This window comes from Staurois parvus, unplaced genomic scaffold (assembly GCF_062004578.1).
Source record: "Staurois parvus isolate SC_StPar_1 unplaced genomic scaffold, SC_StPar_1.0 ptg002140l, whole genome shotgun sequence".
Lineage (NCBI taxonomy): Eukaryota > Metazoa > Chordata > Amphibia > Anura > Ranidae > Staurois > Staurois parvus.
In genome coordinates this window covers 3,318,843-3,333,992 of record NW_028319936.1, presented here as the reverse complement: position 1 = coordinate 3,333,992, position 15,150 = coordinate 3,318,843, and the positions used below count along the sequence as shown (strand labels likewise).

General features: G+C 42.7%; 1 protein-coding gene across 2 annotated transcripts in view; it reads right to left on the bottom strand.

Annotated features, from left to right (window-relative positions):
• The window catches only part of LOC149432467 (ultra-long-chain fatty acid omega-hydroxylase-like), a 61,856-nt gene that overhangs the window by 12,198 nt on the left and 34,508 nt on the right, over window positions 1–15,150 (bottom strand). For both annotated transcript variants that reach the window (XM_089665123.1, XM_089665124.1), the window contains exons 4-9: window positions 12,625–12,678; window positions 10,668–10,795; window positions 8,577–8,698; window positions 8,189–8,456; window positions 6,272–6,338; window positions 2,390–2,519 (exon numbers count right to left, since the gene is read on the bottom strand). In XM_089665123.1, coding sequence (XP_089521249.1) covers window positions 2,390–2,519; window positions 6,272–6,338; window positions 8,189–8,456; window positions 8,577–8,698; window positions 10,668–10,795; window positions 12,625–12,678 — 769 coding nt within the window. The remainder of the gene's footprint in view (window positions 1–2,389; window positions 2,520–6,271; window positions 6,339–8,188; window positions 8,457–8,576; window positions 8,699–10,667; window positions 10,796–12,624; window positions 12,679–15,150) is intronic.

Below are 15,150 nucleotides of genomic sequence, written 5' to 3'. Positions count from 1 at the left end.
AACTGGCATTTCCTTATTTACATGCTATCAGCTGTGATTGGACATTGCTGATCACAATAACAGAGCCGAAGTCATCGGCTCTTTCCACTGATCGGTGATCTGCTGTGTCCCAGGGACACAGCGCACCACTGATCACCGCGCTGCGGTGCGCGCACGTGCAGTTAGAGTGGGAGGACATCATACGACATCCTCCCAGAACGAGAGAACCACTGCCCATCCATCATTTCCTTATATGGCAGGCGGAAGGCGATTAAGTACAACTGCCCATAGATTAATCGAATCTCAGCTAGTCCCTGCTAAACTGGCCAAGATTTGATTCATCTATAGACAGGCTGGCTGGACTTCAGTACAACCAGTCAAATGTTTTTTAATGTAATCACCACAGACGGCTATAGCTGCCAGCACTGATCATTGTGTTCCCAGCCAGCAGAACACAATAGCGCTGCGTGTACTAAAGCATATACCTGTGGAAGGCCGCATTTACCCACATAAGAATTTACAGGTGTTCCGTGCATCCTCCTGCAGCCAGTGCCATTGATGTGAATTGAGACAGAGTCTGCATGGACGCAGCTGTTGCCCCCAATAGGACATCCGTGGTGTGTGCCCTTAAATGCACACTGTGCGAGTTCGAAGACATACACCTGCACCCACATAGATGTCAGATTGGGAGCAGCAGCTGCGTCCATGCAGACTCTGTGTCTGCATCCCCATTGACATCAATGGAACACCTGTGCATCCCTGTGTGGGTAAACACGGTCCTCTACAGATGTATGCTTTAGCACATCCCATGTGAATGAGGCCTTATAGCACATAGTGGTCTGGAATCCTTAGTCATGCATTAAACATGCTTTGGCTGCCTATATTTTGTTTTTACATTTGGCTCTATTTCTTTTTATTGGCACATTCCTTTTTCTGTGGACTGGATTAGAGATTTAGATGCCTTTCCCTTCGTTATACCACTAGGTGCAGTTTTCTTCACCCTCACATACTTACTATATGTTTTTTCTATTTATTGCTATATTGCAGCATGTTATTTTTGTTGCTTATCACCCATTTTGATTTTATTATTCATTCATCACTATAATGCATAGCTAAACTTTTTTCTATCACAACTATGTTGGGTGCCATCATGGATTGCACACCTGCGTTGGATCTACTTCCTGCTTGTTCCCTTAGGTTCTTGCGGAATCTTACTTCCACGGCTCCCTGGTGAGACTCCACTGGCAATCACCATTTGGAAACATTGTCATATCTATTCTTAGCTGACTTGTAAGTATTAAGAGTCCCACTGGTGACCCCTGAGGTTGGAATTACTCTATGTATTTTGAGATATCATTAGGTATGCTACATTCTTGATGTTTTAACCTATATATATTATACATGCGTCTACTCCTGATGAAGTGACTACAGAGTCACGAAACCCATCGAGTTTTTGGATGCAATTTTAGTGTAATTATGTATTGACTTCTGGATTGTATATGGTCAACAGTATATTTAATTATGTGTGAAATGCATTAATATAGATTCATTACAAATCAGCTTGATACCATGTTATCCTCTTTTTGTATGCAATGAGGAGTTTATTTTTATATTTATTAAATAACAATGTTGGAAACTAGTTATTAATTGGTCGTGTGTGTTGTGCCTCATTCAAAGTCCCAGAACAAATAAATTGATTGCACTGTCATGCATTAAATATTTGCTTCTAAAGCAGAGTGTATAAGTATAGTAAAAACACACTCGCCAGCCACTTTATTAGGTACACCTTGCCAAGAAAATATCGTCAACACCATTACACCACCACCACCACCAGCCTGAACCATTGATACAAGACAGCAATGATCCATGCTCTCATGTTGTTTACTCCAAATTCTGACTCTACCATCTGAATGTCGCATCAACCAGTCTGCCCATTCTCTGACCTCTGACATCAACAAGGCATTTTCCTCCACACAACTGCCACTCACTGGATATTTTATCTATTTTAGACCATCCTCTGTAAACCCTAGAGATGGTTGTGTGAAATCCCACCAGATCAGCCGTTTTTTGAAATACTCAGACCAGCCAGTATGGCACCAACAACCATGCCATGTTCAAAGTCACTTAAATCTCCTTTCTTCCCCATTCTGATGCTTGGTTTGAACTTCAGCAAGTCGTTTTTACCACGTCTAGATACCTAAATGCATTGAGTTGCTGCCATGTGATTTGCTGATTAGCAATTTGTGTTACCAAGCAATTGAACAGGTGTCCTCAATAAAGTGTCCGGTGAGTGTATAAAACAACAGATTAGAAATGTATAAACCAAAACAATACAACTAAACTAAAACTGACCCTAAACCATTACAGATTCCCCCTTAATGATTTGTTTGCTGCGAGGTGAGGTACTTACCAGTCCAAGTGGGATGTGTCTTTCTCCTTAATTAGCTCTCTGATCTCTTCCCTACATTTGTCCTGATATTCAGGGTGACGAGCCAAGTTATACAGAATCCAGGACAGGCCACTGGCTGTGGTATCATGTCCTAATTATAGGTAAAACACAATGAGTATGGAATAAAATTATTGTTTATGTAGACTGTGATAAAACTTTCAACCCAAAGTATTTAAGAAAGCCACATACTTAATCGTTATAAGGTCTGAATTTTTCTAAAGATTTGAATATACAGTATCTCACAGAAGTGAGTACACCCCTCACATTTTTGTAAATATTTTATTATATCTTTTCATGTGACAACACTGAAGAAATGAAACTTTGCTAAAATGTAAACTAGTGAGCATACAGCTTGTATAACAGTGTAAATTTGCTGTCCCCTCAACACACAGCCATTAATGTCTAAACCGCTGGCAACAGAAGTGAGTACACCCGTACGTGAAACTGTCCAAATTAGGCCCAAAGTGTCAATATTTTGTGTGGTCACCATTATTTTCCAGCACTGCCTTAACTCTCTTGGGCATGGAGTTCACCAGAACTTCATAGGTTGCCACTGGAGTCCTCTTCCATTCCTCCATGATGACATCATGGAGCTGGTGGATGTTTGAGACCTTGCGCTCCTCCACCTTCCATTTGAGGATGCCCCACAGATGCTCAATAGGGTTTAGGTCTGGAGACATGCTTGGCCAGTCCATCACCTTTACCCTCAGCTTCTTTAGCAAGGCAGTGGTCGTTTTGGAGGTGTGTTTCTGGTCGTTGTCTTGGAATACTGCCCTGCGGCCCAATCTTCGAAGGGAGGGGATCATGCTCTGCTTCAGTATGTCACAGTACATGCTGGCATTCATGGTTCCCTCAATGATCTGTAGCTCCCCTGTCAGGGCTCCCAGGTATGACCAGAGGTGTGTGACTGATGCAGGGAAACGCAGACTTCAGATATGTGATAAACAATACAATTTATTAACACTAACCATACAAACATAAACGCAGTGCAATACTAAACATAATACAGTGCAAACAAACCAAACCAAACCACCCACAGATAACAGTACATACAAGCAAGCGTCGTCAGGCAGGCCGGGTCAATATCAATTGGGCAGGTAGGTACAGGGGGAGCAAGCAGAGAATGGTCGGGGTCACAGGCCAGGTTCAGCAGGTAGCAAGCAGCGTAGTACAGAGGGTCAGGCAGAGGGATGGTCAGGGTCACAAGCCAGAGATCAAAACAGGTAACAAGCAGCGTAGTACAGAGGGTCAGGCAGAGGGACAGAAACAGGATGCAGGACAGATACAGGGCCCAGGACAAACACAACACCAAGGCAGAGTCTGTGGGTCTGGCCATCCCTTAAATACCCCAGCATCATCAGTTCCAGGTGTTAGCTGGCTGAAAGGTTGTCTCTGATTGCTGGGAGCACCCGCTGGCCAGCCCTGGTACTGCAGATCAAAAGGCAGGTGAGTCCCACCATTGCTGGCCAGTCCATTCCTAACATCCCCAGTGTCGGCAGCACTCATGCAGCCCCAGACCATGACACTCTCACCACCATGCTTGACTGTAGGCAAGACCCTTTTGTCTTTGTACTCCTCACCTGGTGGCCGCCACACACGCTTGACACCATCTGAACCAAATAAATTTATCTTGGTCTCATCAGACCACAGGACATGGTTCCAGTAATCCATATCCTTAGTCTGCTTATCTTCAACAAACTTTTTGCGGGCTCTCTTGTGCATCTTCTTTAGAAGAGGCTTCCTTCTAAGACAACAGCCATGCAGACCAATTTGATGTAGTGTAAGGCATATGGTCTGAGCACTGACTGGCTGACCCCCCACCCCTTCAACCTCTGCAGCAATGCTGGAAGCACTCATACATCTATTTCCCAAAGACAACTTCTGGAAATGACGCTGAGCACGTACACTAAACTTCTTTGGTTGACCATGGCGAGGCCTGTTCTGAGTGGAGCCTGTCCTGTTAAACCACTGTATGGGCTTGGCCACCGTGCTTCAGCTCAGTTTCAGGGTCTTGGCAATCTTCTTATAGCCTAGGTCATCTTTATGTAGAGCAACAATTCTTTTTTCAGATCCTCAGAGAGTTCTTTGCCATGAGGTGCCATGTTGAACTTCCAGTGACCAGTAGGAGTGAGAGCGACAACACCAAATTTACCACACCTGCTCCCCATTCACAACTGAGACCTTGTAACACTAACGAGTCACATGACACCGGGGAGGAAAAATGTCTAATTGGGCCCAATTTGGACATTTTCACTTAGGGGGTGTACTCACTTTTGTTGCCAGTGGTTTAGACATTACTGGCTGTGTGTTGAGTTATTTTGAGGGGACAGCAAATGTACACTGTTATACAAGCTGTACACTCACTACTTTACATTGTAGCAAAGTGTCATTTCTTCAGTGTTGTCACATGAAAAGAGAGAATAAAATATATTTACAAAAATTTGAGGGGTGGACTCACTTCAGTGAGATACTGTAGTTCCGATAATCAAACAGTCAGTTTCATAAGAAAATATTGCTAGCCACGCAAATAAACAAGGAGACGAACAGCAATCAGTTTCAGATATGAACGGCAACTCCCACAATATTGGATTTTTTTGTCATGTCATGAAAATGAAAACCATGCCAACTTCTATTGAGGTAATAGGTCTTACAGCAAGGGCCAGGACAAGGGGGATGGGAGGTGTTGTCAGCTGCCCTGGGCTCAGTGTTTTTATGTGGAGGGAGGGGGATGGATGCAATAGGAGCATGCCTGCACCCTATTCTTTTGTTGCTGTTACTGACAGGACCTGTGGCAGTGTCATTAGTGTCAGGCAGAGCAGGGGCCATATTAAAGTCTGGAGGGATTTCTTGCTGTCAGCCTACTGTGAATGGAAGAGAACAGGGGGCAGGCGTGCGCTCAGAACAGACCTGCTTCTCAGTTCGGGCACCCACTGGGGAGTAAGGGCGGGATGCTCTTCTATCCTTTTAGTTTTGTCATGTGACATTTGAAATCACAAAACCTGCCAGGCCATTTCATATAACCCTCGCACCTCTCCTGCAGCAGTGGTACCCCCCTCATCTCTGCCCCCCAACCTTGTTTCAGCAGTGGGCAGCAGAGAGGGGGGCAGAACTCCTTTGCCAGATCCTGCGTCTCTATGTGCAGGCACAGCACCATCTCATCTCCGCCTCCCCTGGTCTCAGCATTCAGCAGACTCTGGCAGTTGACTCCAGACCTTCTCTGGTCCTCCTCCTGACCCTGCACTTTCTGCTTTCAGCATTAATCCAATGCTGCAGCTATCCCCCACCTGCTCTAAGACCAAGAACTGGGTGATCAAAAACTGCTGATCTCTCAGGTCTTAGACAGCAGAAAGCTGTCGACTATCAGTCACTGGCTCTCTACTCTGCCCCTCCAGCACTCACTGGAGCGTCAGGCTGTGGAGGGGACAGGAGAGGCGGGTTCAGGCTCTCAACGGCTTGCTGAGAGGCTGAGCCAGATGCCAGTCAGGCATCTGGGTGGATCCCAACCACATGGTTGGGATATTCTCAGAGCCAGAACCGGAAAATTAACTGCACTTCTGTGATACATAGGAGAAGTACAGCAAAAAAGGCTTGGGTTATACTTCTCCTATAACCCTGCTCCCTACTCCAGCTGCACGTGCAGCTTAGCATCTTCACCTTAGTCATTGGATGACCTTGTCCTGGCATGGATTACTGCTAATACCCTTTTGGGAAACTAGAGCTCTTGCTTTGGGCAATAGTGGAACAGGCTTCACTCATGAACTCTAGATAAAGGTGTATATCTAAATAACAATTTCTGTACGTTGCTGCATACCTAGCCAAAATACACAATTTTGATTCAGTTACCCGCAAACATAAAGGTGTCAGCCTCATCCCTCATTTCTTCATCAGACAATTGTCTTCCATTTTCATCCTATGATGAAAAAATAAATTAAATGTGCACAGAATCTTTTATATGACTAACATATATATATATATAGTTGTGTTCAAAATAATAGCAGTGTGTTGAAAAAAGTGAATAAAGCTCAAAATCCTTTCCATACACACAAATGCATTGGGAACACTACACATTCTATTCAAAATCAAAACATGAAGAAAAATATATGAAATTTGTGTTGTTCCTCTAAATAAATTGAAGAAAAGTGAATATTAGACTGTTCAATAAAATAGCAATGTTTGTATTCTTCTTTATAAACTCACACATTCACTATATAAACTGAAAAATGTTTGAAGATTTTCCTTTCCTTTGAATCACTTAATATTTAGTTGTATAAGCACTGTTTCTGAGAACTGCTGTACATCTGTGTTGCATGGAGTCAACCAACTTCTCCCACCTGTGAACAGGTATTCCAGCCCAGGATGATTGGACTACATTCCACAGTTCTTCTCTATTTCTTGGTTTTGCCTCAGAAACTGCATTTTTGATGTCACCCCACAAGTTTTCTATTGGATTAAGATCCGGGGATTGGGCTGGCCACTCCATAACGTCAATCTTGTTGGTCTGGAACCAAGATGTTGCACGTTTACTGGTGTGTTTGGGGTCGTTGTCTTGTTGGAACACCCATTTCAAGGGCATTTCCTCTTCAGCATAAGGCAGCATGACCTCTTCAAGTATTCTGATGTATTCAAACTGATCCATGATCCCTGGTATGCGATAAATAGGCCCAACACCGTAGTATGAGAAACATCCCCATATCATGATGCTTGATCACCATGCATCACTGTCTTCACAGTGTACTGTGGCTTGAATTCAGTGTTTGGGGGTCGTCTGACAAAACTGTCTCTGGCCACTAGACCCAAAAAGAACAATCTTACTTTCATCAGTCCACAGAATGTTGCCCCATTTCTCTTTAGGCCAGTCAATGTGCTCTTTGGCAAATTGTAACCTCTTCAGCACATCTTTTTTTCAACAGTGGGACTTTGCGGGGGCTTCTTGCAGATAGCTTGGCTTCACATAGGCGTCTTCTAATTGTAACAGTACTCACAGGTAACTTTAGACCTTCTTTGATCTTCCTGGAGCTGATTGTTGGCTGAGTCCTTGCCATTTTGGCTATTCTTCTATCCATTCGAATGGTAGTTTTTCGCTTTCTTCCACATCTTTCAGGTTTTGATTGCCATTTTAAAGCATTTGCAATCGTTTTAGCTGAGCAGCCTATCATTTTCTCTTATTACATTATGACACTTGAGCTCTTTTCCCTGATTTCACTATGGTGCTGATAAAGAGTGGCCACACACAGAATCTAAAATTGAAATCTCTTCATATGTGAATAACAAAAGCACAGGGATACTTGTAAAAGAATGTTTATCTTCCCAGGAATTGTTACAGTTTTTGATCATTACATTGGGGTTTTATGGCAATGTTATGTGCAAATAGTAAAATTTCTTTTCAGGATAATTTGGGGGGTTCCATTTAGTTAGTTTGTAAAAATATGGATAGTAGCGTTTACTTCTGAACCCCAAACAAGCTGCTAGATCCAGAACTGAAATACATGTGTCTGGCTCTTTGCAATCCCCCCTCTTCTTCATTTGAGTGCTGCTGTACAAGGGATAACAACAGGTCGATATGAAAATAAATTCATATATTCGTTTAAAAATGCGCTCTAACTGCATTGGTCGTTTTAATATATCTGTATGAGGCTCAGCTTTAATTTGGAAGAATCAGATATCTGAGCTCTGAAACTGATGAAAATACCAGAAAGAGACTAGTGCAGTTATGTTCCTGCTAAATCAGACAGTAATATTTTCTAAGCACTTCTTTCACACCTTTGACAGTAACAGGAGGTCAATGAAATCTGTAGTCTTCCCTTGCTTGGACTTCGTCCAGTTTTCTGCCCCTTTTTCTTTTAGTGCTTTCTTCCGCTGTTGTACCACACCTGCAGTAAAATCATGTACAGTTTTGCATGCTTGTCTGAACTTTCTTCCATTGGAGGAGAATCGGTAAATGAAATCAAAATGGTGTGGAAGACAGTGTTCACGTTTTACCAGGAGGTTGCTGAGCTCATAAATTGCAGCAATATAATCACTTGGCTTCCTGCAATTGAGATATAAGGAAATGCCTATTACACAACATTTTGCTTTTAGACAGGTATTACTATAGTACTACGCTCAAATCTTTTAAAGTACGTATTTCTGGAGAAATAAAAGTTATTACTCTTGGCAGTCACTCTCATAGCTGAATGTGCACTTCAGAAGTGAATCCAAAGTCATCAGGCTGATGTGTTCAAACATATCCAGCGACACTGGGCCTTCTACACACAGCCTGCGCCATTTAGCCTGTGGAAAACAGTCAGTGATTAGTGCAGTTTGCTTTTGTTAGGAAGTAAAAAAAAAAAATTGTCATTCTGTGGGAACTAGGTTACACACAGTAGGAGCCCCACACATTGCTTTTTTTATCCAAACCTGGGACAGATAAAGCAGGCAATAAATTCAATGTCAAAATGTAATATGTTTGCAGCTTACCAGTTCTTAAATGTGGTGGCTGCATTAGTTTTATTTTTTTAAATCTTTTTTTTTCCTTTATTTTTACCTGGTGAGCCAGCCAATAATACGCTTCCTGCCTTAGAGTGTCTCCACTCTGGATGAGCGAGCAACAGAGACCCTTTAGATAGATTTACTTAAACTAGTGCACTCAGAATCTGGTGTGGCTGTGCATGGTAGCCAATCAGCTTTTAACCTCAGCTTGTTCAATTAACCCCTTGCCTACTGGGCACGTTTACCCCCTTCCTGCCCAGGCCAATTTTCAACTTTCAGTGCTGTTGCACTTTGAAAGACAATTGCGCGGTCATGCAACACTGAACCCAAATGAAATTTTTATCATTTTTTCCACACAAATAGAGCTTTATTTTGGTGGTATTTAATCACCACTGGATTTTATATTTTATTGCATTTATCTATAAACAAAAAAAGAGCAAAAAATCTGGAAAAAAAAGTTTTTCTTTGTTTCTATAAAATTTAGCAATTAGGTCATTTTTCTCCTCACTCATGTGCACTGATAGGCAGCACTGATGGGCACTGATAGGCTGCACTGATGAGGTGGCACTGGTGGGCATTGATGAGGAGGCACTGATATGCAGCAATGATGGTCAATGATAGGCGGCACTGATGGGCAACATTGATGGGCTGCACTGACTGGCGCCACTGCTGGGCACTGATAGGCGCAACTGCTTGTAAAGCACTGCTGGGTGGCACTGCAGGGCACAATTATCAGTGCCCTGATGATCAGTGCTGATCTGCTCTGTGACAGCTGTCAGTTATCAGCAGTATCTTCCTCATGCTGTGACAGCTGTGAAAGTGCTGCCGATCACTCCGCGATCAGGTGTGTCACTGGATACAGCTGATCACGTGGTTAAAGGGCGCTGTGATTGGCCTTTTACCTCAGCACGTGATCAGCTGTGTCCGTAAGACACAGCGATCGTGGAGATCGACGGGTGCGTGCCACTGGGTGCACGTGGGAGGGGTCGTTCTGGGAGGACGTCATAACTGGACAACCACGCTGTAGCCGTCATTCGGCTATAGCGCAATTGGCTAGAGGTTAAACTTTGACAATAAAACCTGGACGCTGATTGGTCTCTATGCAGAAGTGAGCCTGATTTTGCACTCTTCAGCTTAAGGAAATAAACCCCTTTAGGACAGCAGCATTATCAGCTGCAGAGAGGATAGTGTTAGGTGCAGATTTACAGTAGATGGACTAGACTTACAAATAAAGCTGAGCTCCAGCTAACACTTTTTAAGCAGTTACATAAACCATGTTTTCCTTTTGAGACAAAGGTTTTACATATATGAATAAAAGATGATCATTGTACGCACCGCTGTCAGTGCTACATTGTTTGTTTCAAGCTACCTTAACAGCTTGGACTGTTAAATGAATATGAAAAATAAGACTTACTGGCTGGATCATCAAGTGAAAATAAAGGAAAAAGCCTAAATACGTAATGCAGCCAACATATCTGAGAATAGGTAAGCTGCACTATAATAAATGTTTGCTTTTGGGTTTAATACCACTTTACCCTCCTTATGGCCATATTATGTACTGTTCCCATAATATGTGGCATTATGGAGGACACTGTCCACATTATGACCCTTGCACCAGTTCTCACTGATCTTCCATACGGAAAGCAGCCCCTCAGATATCCATTGACATGTCAATGTACTCCAAGGAGCATGCATACTCCAGGTTGAGAACCAGGGACCTACCACAGAGAATGTTGTGATACTACAGATATTTTGGAAAGGTTGAACCTACGTGCATGATATCAGTGCTTTTGTTGAAGATAGTAACATAATTTTTTAGGATATCAAAATGAAATCCAGGAGTCAAGAGACGGCGGTGCTGACTCCATTTCTCACCACGACTGAGAAGAAGACCATCACCTACATGATAAAACATGACATGTAAAAAAAAAAAAATTATCTTGAGTAAACATATTTCATTATTATGCATGCCATTTCATTTAGTTATCGCTCATTATTATTTGATTTATCAATGCGCCTTAGATGTAATTACATAGTACTGTGAACTTTGATGAAGTAGTCACACATATACAGTATACAGTGTGTGTGTGTGCATATACATATATATATATATATATATATATATATATATATATATATATAAACACACTGCTAAAAAGAATGAAAGGAACACTTTGAGAACATTGGAAATCTATACTGATATGGACTGGTTAATGTGTTAGGAACATAAGGATGCCCCATCGTTTGATGGAAATGAAAATTATCAACCTACAGAGGACTGAATTCAAAGACTCCCCGAAAATCAAAGTGAAAAAATGATGCAGCAGGCTAGTCCACTTTGCTGAAATTTCACTGCAACAACTCAAAATGGTAGTTTGTATGGCCCCAACATGCTGACAACGTCGGGGCATGCTCTTAATGAGAAGACGGATGGTGTCCTGGGTATTTCCTCCCAGATCTGGACCAGGGCATCACTGATCTCTTGGACAGTCTGAGGTGCAACCTGGTGACATCGGATGGACCGAAACATAATATCCCAGAGGAGTCCTATTGGATTTAGGTCAGGCGAGCATGGGGGCCATTCAATGGTATCAATTCCTTCATCCTCCAGGAACTGCCTGCATACTCTTGCCACATGAGGCAGGGCATTGTCATGCACCAGGAGCAACCCAGGATCCACTTTGCCAGCGTAAGGTCTGATAATGGGCCCAAGGATTTCATCCCGATAACTAATGGCAGTCAGGGTGCCCTTGGCTAGCCTGTAGAGGTCTGTGTGTCTCTCCATGGATATGCCTCCCCAGACCATCACTGACCCACCACCAAAACAGTCATGGTGTACGATGTTACAGGCAGCATAACATTCTCCACAGCTTATTCAGACTTTCTTATGTCTGTGCTCAGGGTGAACCTGCTCTCATCTGTGAAAAGCACAGGGTGCCAGTGGCGGACCTGTTAATTCTGGTGTTCAATGGTAAATGCCAATCGTGATCTATGGTGCCGGGCAGTGAGTACAGGCCCCACTAGAGGACGTCGGCCCTCAGGCCACCCTCATGAAGTCTGTTTCTGATTGTTTGGTCAGAGACATTCACACCAGTGGCCTGCTGGAGGTCATTTTGTAGGGCTCTGGCAGTGCTCATCCTGTTCCTCCTTGCACAAAGGAGCAGATATCGGTCCTGCTGATGGGTTAAGGACCTTCTACAGCCTTGTCCAGCTCTCCTGGAGTAACTGCCTGTCTCCTGGAATCTCCCCCATGCTCTTCAGACTGTGCTGGGAGACACAGCAAACCTTCTGGCAATGGCACGTATTGGTGTGCCATCCTGGAGGAGTTGGACTGCCTGTGCAACCTCTGTAGGGTCCAGCTATCGCTCCATGGTACCAGTAGAAACAATTACCCTAGCCAAATGCAAAATTAGTGAAAAACACTTAGAAAAGATAAGCAGGCAACAAAAATGTTAGTGGCCTCCACCTGTAAATCCATTCCTGTTTTGGAAGTCATCTCATTGTTGCCCATCTAGTGCACCTGCTGTTAATTTCATTAACACCAAAGCAGCTGAAAACAACCTCCTCTGCTACTTAACCGACCAGATCAATATCCCAGGAGTTTAACTGACTTAATGCTATACTCTGATTAAAAAGTGATCCTTTAATTTATATATTTATTATACACACAGATAAATATATATTTTTTCTTTTTTTTTCTCAAATCAAAAATGTAATTAAAAGCTTACCTAGCCAAGGTTTTAAAAAGCCATAGAACAGTTCATCTTTTGGGGCAATGAGAGCTGGAAAATAGGAATAATAGATCTCTGAAAAGTGCCCATTGCATTTCAATAAAAATACATATGAAAGATTATGAATGATAACAAGTCAAGTTTGCTGCAATAAAAAGGGGCTAAACAAAAAAAGGGGCTAAACAGTGGAATATGCAAATATTCACTGCTTGTTAGAGAATCATTCCTATGGGAGGTAGGAAGAGCGTGAGAGAGGCAGATGTATCATATGTAGAAGTGCAGAGGATCAATGAAGTGTATGGAAGGAGTTATAAAATGAGTTGGAAGGTCTAGCTAAATAGAGGTCAGCTATCAAAAGTAATATGGTGTTAGACTCAAAAACAACCTCATGGCACTCACCATGGATATCATGGTGTGTATATATCACAATTATATCTGTGTAATTTGTATTACATTAGTAGTCACATGGGGAAGATTTACTAAAACTGGAGAGTGCAAAATCTAGTGTAGTTCTGCATCGAACCAATCAGCTTCCAGGTTTTAATGCTAAAGCTTAATTTATTAAGCTGACTGGCTACTATGTGCCACTCCACCAGATTCTGTGTGCTCCAGTGTTAGTAAATGTCCCCCATGCAGTTATGCTGCAGAAGAATGGGTCTGGTGTGAGGTGTTAGAATCAAAGGGGCCAAGGCATGTCAAAATACAAAATATAGAAGAGAAACAAGTATTCTGATTCAAGCAGATATTAGAACTGAAAAAAAATCAGTAAATCACAAATATTGCATGTTTGGGTTGACAAGCAGTAGAAGCTTAAAGCAGAATTGAACCTAAAAAGCAAACAACAACTGACAGTTACCCCTGGTTCACATATATGCAGCCGTGCGGGCTGTGTTTTACGTGGGAACGAGAGCCCATTCATTTGAATGGACTCCCGTGCCCTGTGACATGCAGGAAAGAAGTCCCTGCACTTCTTTGGAAGTGCAGCCCGCACGGGAACCTCGTTTCCCAGTACGGTTGCACTTTCCAGTGAGGCCGACATGCCATTAGAACTAATGGCATCCGCCCACGGGTCCGCAGTCCTCTGTGCGGGTGGGGCGGCTGCATGGATTTTCGTGCGGATCTGCAGCGGCACCACCGGCACAGATGTGAACCTAGCCTTAAGATTTTTCTTGGTTTCTTCCGTTAGAACTGCTTCTCCCTGCCTGTCAGCGTTAATGTACACTGAGCCGTGCATGCGCAGATCAGCATACGTTTAGGGCACTGATCTGTGTCGTAATGATGTGACTCCCAGCAGCATGCATGGGAGTGATGTTGTTACGTCCTGGCCAATCAGTGGCCCAATAGTCCGCTCAGAAGGAAGACCGAGAGAAGATAGACAGGTAAAACTGCCATTATTTGCTAATATTCTCTGCATACTAGTACATTATGGCTAACAGACCCATTTAAAAAAAATGTGGAATTTAATTCTGCTGTTTAAAGTGATATTAAAGTATTACCATTTTAAGCAACTCTTGCTTGAGGTGTAGACTTACAAGTAAATGCGACTTCTTGATGCACTGCATTTCTCCTGTCTTCTGCATTCAGAAGGTCCACTCTGTGATAGTCATACTTTCACTTTTCAGGGTGTGCCCTTACCCTAGTGAGCTACCTTTGAATGTGTGCTCCCTTCCCTAAGCTGTGCATGTCCACACAAACACACAGCCCCAAAGCTTTATAATGGCAAGCCACTACCCTGCTCCTGCCAATAAATGGACATCTGCTGCTTTTTGTGGGTTGTTACAAAGAGCGCAATGTCCCTGGAAGGAAGTTCAAGGAAGCTACGTATAGGTCTGGAGCTGATGCCAGTGTAGTGACTGTCAGATATATGAAGTAAAAAATGTACTGGGGATGGGGAATATTTTCTGATATTTCCCTGGTACATATTAATATCTTAGCTTCGAAAAATTTAAATGGGATTAATACTGCTTTTAAAACAAACATTTTCCAAGTTTGATTTATTAAATGTGAGCTGCTTCTGCAATCAAATGAGAAGATCAGAGAAACAGAGCAAGTAAGCCTTTGCATTCATTCATACATAACACATCAGCACTTGCACAGACATACATGAGTTTGTCAGTGAATTACCTTAGGGATGTAAGGGTAAATATGTTAAAAACAATGGTCTATTAGAGAAATAACGATGAGAGATATTGGTCTGAGGAGTGTAAGCACAAGCTCACTGGCTAGTGGAAATGTTTCAAGTTGGGTAGACAGAAGTTCCTCTGAACGTTTAGGCCTACACATAGCTGTATTATTATGTACTATAGAGTAATATGATGAAAATTCACATTTAACTTCAGCCAAATCTGTTTTAGGTTTGGATAGAGTGGGAAAGAGTTACAATTTCTGTCAGGAACCCGACTGGTGAGATTTTACCTCCCGTCCTGCCCCTGTGACACCTGTACAAGAGTTATCAGTATGGTTGTCACTAGGACAGAAGGGCATGGACAGCAATAATCACACTGCCAGTTCTTGTAAGAGACA